We start from the raw sequence: 6,831 nt of genomic DNA, 5'->3' as shown, positions 1-6,831 counted from the left end.
TGATGATGTTTTCTTTCTTTACATGCAATTTTTCGTAGTAGCAAATTGTCATAGTCTATGTAGTCCCTACCAATTCCCCAATAACAAAACATTTGGAAAGCTTTTTCTTCACATTCACCAAGAAAGCAAGACTTTAGAGAGCACATTTGACCCAGTTGTTTTCAACTCCAATTCGTATGGAATCATATCTTATGCCCTGAACTACTCCTTTGACCTCCAAGCTTGTGTAGTTATCATGGACAAAATCATGATCCTTTCATACCAAATCCACTTACAACAATACCCAATACAAGTTTAGCACTTAATAATCAGTCCAATTAGAGGAGGCGAGGTGATATAGGACAGAGTTAATGTTAAAAGTTGAATCTTTATCTTTATCTTCGACAAATCATAATTTATTGCATACCAAATCCATTTACAAGAATACCCAATGCAGGCAAGTGATTTTAAACAATCCAATTAGGGGGGATGAGGTGATGTAAGGATAGAATTGATGTTAGAAGTTGAATCTTGGTAGTGGATTTTTACGTGTACTTTTGAGGAATTCATTAGTCCAGATAACAGAGGTAATATTGTGTGGAGTGTTGATGTTAAAAGTTTGGATCTTATCATTGATACTTAGTGGGTGTTGTAGATTTGTTTAGCAAGATGGACAATTGATGTGATGTAACACTATTAAACATGGGATGTGGAAATTGAAATGATGTAGTGGGTGCATTCTTGGGATCTTCAAAGGAAAATGCTTCTTCCCAATCAGTGCTCAGCAGCTTTGCATGCCTAAAAACACTTTTTTTTGGCATAAAAACCATGACTCATTCCATTCGTATGAATCAGTACTAGTGTAAATGGCAGCAAATCAGAGCAACCTGTGGAACTGGGACTATGAAAATTTTAGGCTTGATTCAGATTTTCCCATGGGTTAGTTGACTTGGTGTTTGTTATGAAATTTTGTTTCTCCATTTGATTGTGTATATTTTTTTAGCATCAACGTTTCAGATCATCGGTGATCCATTGCACTTGGGGTTTGTTGTTATATGATTCAGTATCGTTCAATCTTTTTTGAGTCTTTTCTGATGATTTGTCGTGTGAATTCATGCTCAGCTATACCTCAGTCAGTGTGGGATGAATGGGAGCACAGTTTACTTGCCTCCACACCTTCATCACAGATAATTCAGCAGCCTCAGTTATCAGCATTATCTCTATACAATGAAGGTCAGTCAATACACACTCCCAATAGACAATTTATATGATTTTGCTACTAGTAAATGTATGGATATATAGAAAATAGTTTCTGTTTTGAAGTATTTATGTTATAGTAAATGTTCTTGATATTTTCTCACTACAAGATCTTTCTTGGAGCTCAAAGAATTCATCTTTTAGACTTAAAACATCTTTGTTTGCAGGAATAACTGATATTTCAGCAGCTGCTTCAACTTGTTATAGAGACTTTTGTGAAGAAAGCCCTATATGTAAAAGAAGACGGATGCTTCTGTTCCCAGGAGATGAGGCTTCTCATTATGGAAATTATGATTATGAATCTATGAGGGTAAAGATTAAATTCCAAAACTGTTTCTTTTCTAGTAATAAGCATTGCAGAGGGTCCCTGTATGATAAGGATAAATGGTGCATCAGTTTATATAAGGATTCTGTATTTCATTTTGTTCGTAGTTATTGTTGTTGTTTCTGATTTATTTAGATATTTTTTGGATTGCATTCTGCAATCTATCATCTTTCTTATCCATGAGCCTTCTATCATCCCAGCGATGAATCACAAATTGTGGTCCGAAATGTTGATACAAAGGTTATGCACAATTCAAACCAGAAACAACAACAATAATTACTACTGTTATAGAAAATCAATACATTTAACTGGTTACATCTTTATAAAATAGTTAGGAGCTAACATTGAAAGTGATGGTGAGAAAATGGTCCAAGAAAAAGTGAAGGACATGAATGGTAAAAGAAACTTTTCAGAGTAAAACAAACTATGTGTTTTTTACTGACCCAAATAAACAATCTGATTGATGCAGAGTTGTTCAGGGTATGACTTGAGAAGTATATGTGAGAGCATACAACTTCCAGAATCAACAGGAAGTTCCTTGTGGTTCTCTGGTAATACAACAGTATCAAAGTTAGTTATTGTCAGAATATCACTGTAGAGATCCATCTTGTCCAGAAAGTTGGATTCTTTCATAATTGAATGATGAAAATTTGAATTTTTTTGTTTGGCAGATGATCAGATTCTTTGCCCCAAGAAGTTTAGCCAGGAAAACTACCCTGAGCAACAAGGTCTAGAATTAAAAATAGATGGACACATGTAAGTAAAGTAAATGTGTATATAGAGGGTTCTTTTGTTGCTTCTTGTTGTCTCCATGTTGCTAGATCCATGTAAGAGCTGCAATTATAGTTTGAGTGCAAAAGGATTAGCGAGTTTTATTTAAGAAATATTTGGGGCCTTTGATGAAATTTAACAACTAGTTATCTGTCTGAATGGAACAGGAACATCTCACCACCTCCATTTTTTAACCAACAAGGTAAACAAAATCAATATTAATGGCCATTATGATAGTACCATTCTAGTCTTTGTTTTTCAGACTGTTCTAGTCATTTCATAGTATGGTTTTTGCATTGTAGAAAACAAGGTTCCAGTGAAACCTGAATTACAGCAGTTTGAAGAAAAACCTTCAATCAACAGACCTTCACTTGAGGGTAAATTAAGCTTCCCTGATGATTTAATCTGTCTGTTTTCAATGAGCAAATTTTTTTTTATGTTATATTCATGCTTCTGGGTAAGATTGTGTGTGAGTTTATAAGCATTGATGTTTCAGATCATACTCAATGATCCATCATCGGGATCAGAGAGCTAAGAATGTCGATCATTGAGTATGATCAGAATCGTTGAGTATGACTGAAACATGATTATAAACTCACACACAATCTTACCCAGAAGCATGAATATAATATCATAGTTTGTGAAAATCTGTTATCATTAACTTTTTGATGATCATAACATTAAGATGGGTTTGTTAATGTGTTATTAGGTGTGGGTGTGAAGAAAATCAATACTGATCCTCTTAGAGCTGCTAAGAAGAAGGACAAGTTAGCTACCCCAGTTCTGGCATATCCATTTGCTGTGCTAAAGCCCAGTGGGGTTGAAGGAGATGTGACACTCAATGACATAAACAAGAGAATTTTGATGCCTCCAAAAAGACCCATTCAACATCCTGTAGGAGACTATGCCAAAACTACATCTGCTGCTTCAACGGGATCAGGGCTCTCTGGAAAGGCTGTTGTTGCTCTCACTAAAATACACACTCAGGGCAAAGGAACCATTACAATTATGAGGACAAAAGGCTGAGTTGTGCATCATCATGTGCATGAACAACCCATGTATAGGATGAGGATCTGCATTGCACCCAAGGTACACTTGCCAAGTGTCCACAACCCATGTATATCTTGGTTTTTTATTTTGCTATCTACTCTCGTCCTTCCACCTCGCCCTTTGCTACTCGCGTTACGTGTCTATCGTCTTGCCCCCTTCCCCCTAACACCCCCAACCACATAAGAATTTGTCGCAATTCAAATCTTCACTCTCTCTTTCTGATGATGGATTGTTCACCCCCCTCTTGCACCTTAGACCTCGCATTCTGTGTCTATCATCTCGCCTCCTTCCCCCTAACAACCCCACCCACATAAACCTTTGTTTGCAATTCAAATCTTCACTCTTTCTCTTTCTGATGATGGATTGTTGAGTACAATCTGAAAAGTCAGTTTATCCAGAAGCACTTGATACATTCTAAATAAGTTAAACATGGGTAGATGTTCTACCCATGTCTGAAATAGGCACTAAGCTAAACATGTTGTAAATGTTCTCCCAAAGTCTTGATATGCATCGAAAACCACCGAAATAGACACTAACAATGGTAGACTTTAAAAGGTCTTACAAATAAGGAGTTTGTTTTAATGAATGCATGTGTCAATTTCGATTAATTTAGAGGTTGAGGATGCAAATTGAGGACACAAATGAGATCTTAGAGATCACAAACTGCAACAAAGTAGAACTTAGAGGCCTCACAAAAGAGGAGGGTAGTAAACTTGTTTGTAGTATGTACATATATGTATATATTCTTTTTATCTGAACTGGATTTGAGATTTGCCTGGATTAGGAGAATTGGGCAATATTGGTTTGGAATGTATTTTATTGGGATTTCATGAAATTTCATGTTTTGTATCACAGGTTGATAATAATATACATAATGAAGAGAGTTGTATTACATCTTTCTGGCTGTGTTCCATAGCTGAACCTCATGATTCAGTTTAACCGAAAGTTTTTATTTTGTCAGTCTGCATCATGAATAATAAAAATATATTTTGTGGGCTTACTTCAACTGCCATTGGATATTTCTTCTGCCATATTTCTACGTTGTAGGTTGGAAAAAATACAAAAGAATCTACAAAGTCAATGCTAGCCATGTTGCAGAGGCAACAAATGGACCGTTCAAGTGGGGGTAATGAGAACAGAATATACACACTGGTAAAAGGTATAATAGTGGAATGTAAAGTAGAAAGTAATCGAGTGAGTCTCTGGACAGAAATGGGTCAAAGGGAGGTGAAAGGTCTCTGTCAATCTCTAAGTAATGTGCGTTTCTGGATTACATTTATCCATGGCTTTAAATTTCAAAGCTTTTCAATGTTCATGTAAACGCGTAATTTGTGTAATGGATGCTTCTTTTCAGAGGATGGCAATTAATTGAATCTTTCTATTCCATTACGTAAGTAAAAGTATACAATTTCATATTAATAAAAAATAAATTAAATATTTAGTTTGAGTTGAAAATTATATAAGAAATAGGTAACTTAATGGCAACGTTTTCACTTAAAATGACATTTGAGTCTATTTTATAATTATCGGTGGAAAATTATATAAATAAATAGGTGATGATGGCAACATTTTCACTAAAAATAACATTTAAGTCTATTTTATAATTATGGGTGGTATTTGTCGATTTTCTTTAAAGACAATGAGTAGTTGTTAATGATATATGATTCATTAAGAATTAAGATTAGATTATAAGTGTTTTTTAATGAATTAGTCAATTAAGAATATGTGTGTGTGTATTTATATTTATGTATATACATATGGTTATGTCTATATGTATATATATGCATATGTGTATATGTATATGAATATATTGTATCATCTAGAAAAGTAAATATTTTTATTAGGTGTTCATTTTTAGCTCTATTATAGTAGGTATGGGTTTCCACATTGATTTCACTTCCTTCTAGCACTTATGCATCCTTCAAATCAATATTTTTTGTTCAAATTTTTTAAATGACTCATAACTTCTATGCATGATTCCCCATTTTTCATCCTATTATATAATTCATCTTCCACCTAGGTCCTCTTTACGTGTCTTTGGATTTCAAGATTTGTCTTGATTTCTTGGCATATTGGGATTTTAATCACCTCTTTTTGGAACACTCCCCTAGGTCTTAAGAAGTTCTTTTAAAAGTATGTCGAGACTTGGTTGACTAATTCGGCCTTGTCATTATAGGAATTTGCATTTTATTGAGCTTCGGGCTTTATGCATAGGTTTATCTTTCAAATCTTTAATTGGGGTTGACCTTATGAAATTTGAGCCCCAAAATGTGAATAAAAGGAGACCTCTCCCTCTCTTTTTCACACCCAAGATTCATCCATTATTGCACAAACTGTCTTCATGTGAGCAAGCAAACTATTGTGCATTCAAGTGCAAGAAGGGATCCATTAGATAAGGCATCCATCATTGAGCATTTAAACCCATCAAACATACAAATGCAAGAAAGCCATCAAACATTTGAAGTCTTCATTTCATCATTTCCATCATGCATTCAAGACATATCCTTCTGTAGATCTATATCCAAGATTTCCCCATTGGAGAACAAACAAAGGAGTTTGCAATCAAGGGAGAAGATTTGCATTCATCCATCAAGACTTCTTCTTCTCTTTCTTCCCCAATCCAACATTGTGGAAAACTACAACATATATCATTCAACAGTTTGGTTTCATGATTTCTTATTGGGTTTTTGCATAGTCCAAGGTTTTGCATCAATACTTGTCATCATCTCCAAAGAATGCATTGCATCATTGAGGTATAAGGTGACTTATGTTTCAGATCTAGCTTATATTTCATCATTTCTTGTGTAATTTAATTCAATTTCAAGGTTATTTCTCATATGAAGTCTTGACTAAGGAAAGCCTCTTTCCACAATATTCTCCCCTTTCTTTTAGTGTATAGGAACAATGATGGAAGTTTCCAATCTAAATTTAGGAATATCATAACCAATTTTAGGTCCTCTAAAAATTTCACTAGTTTTGGAGTCAAAAGGACTAGGTCAACTTTTATGGACTAGGTTAGCTTTTTTGACACTATCCTTTCAATTTGATATTTTCATAGACAAAAGTTACAAACACCAAAGTTCTAGATCCAAAGCTATACCTAAATCCAACAGCTTCACGACAATCAACACCTAATTTGATGGTCAATCCTCCTCTACTTATTTTCAAGGTGACTTCATTCCTCCTAAATTCCTCTTGCGCTTAATTTTATACATCACATATACATTGCTTTTATCCTTTACATATCATAATTACATTTTTTTCAGTAAGGAATACCCAAATCCCCCCTTTACCTTTATATTGCATTAACACCCCTTCATCATTTTGGATCATGCTAATCAGATGTATTTCAAGGTGGTTTTGTATTCAAATGCACAATATGATTTGGTGAGTGATCTATACATAGTAGCATTTCTCACCATTGTATGCACATTTAAAAGGAGTGAAGA

At 34.5% G+C, this 6,831-nt stretch overlaps 1 protein-coding gene across 1 annotated transcript; it reads left to right on the top strand.

Moving 5' to 3' along the window:
* The first annotated feature begins 718 nt into the window (after positions 1 to 718).
* LOC149541472 (protein XRI1-like) lies at positions 719 to 4,274 on the top strand. The gene is made up of 8 exons (XM_089796722.1): positions 719 to 918; positions 1,102 to 1,212; positions 1,404 to 1,546; positions 2,031 to 2,112; positions 2,233 to 2,317; positions 2,500 to 2,534; positions 2,635 to 2,709; positions 3,042 to 4,274. The coding sequence occupies exons 1-8, from the start codon at positions 846 to 848 to the stop codon at positions 3,356 to 3,358; spliced, it is 921 nt and encodes a 306-aa protein (XP_089652848.1). The 5' UTR covers positions 719 to 845; the 3' UTR covers positions 3,359 to 4,274.
* The last annotated feature ends 2,557 nt before the right edge of the window (positions 4,275 to 6,831 follow it).

This window comes from Cupressus sempervirens, chromosome 8, assembly GCF_028749045.1.
Source record: "Cupressus sempervirens isolate cs-2001-9-10 chromosome 8, ASM2874904v1, whole genome shotgun sequence".
Classification (NCBI taxonomy): domain Eukaryota; kingdom Viridiplantae; phylum Streptophyta; class Pinopsida; order Cupressales; family Cupressaceae; genus Cupressus; species Cupressus sempervirens.
This window is presented reverse-complemented; position numbering and strand designations above follow the sequence as displayed.

What these genes read in the sequence shown, in the direction of transcription:
- LOC149541472 (XM_089796722.1), top strand. Translation starts at nt 846, where the DNA reads ATGGCAGCAAATCAGAGCAACCTGTGGAACTGGGACTATGAAAATTTT. An exon ending in AAGTTCCTTGTGGTTCTCTG is followed by an intron (nt 2,113 to 2,232) that starts GTAATACAACAG and finishes TTTGTTTGGCAG; the next exon opens with ATGATCAGATTCTTTGCCCC. An exon ending in TTAAAAATAGATGGACACAT is followed by an intron (nt 2,318 to 2,499) that starts GTAAGTAAAGTA and finishes TGAATGGAACAG; the next exon opens with GAACATCTCACCACCTCCAT.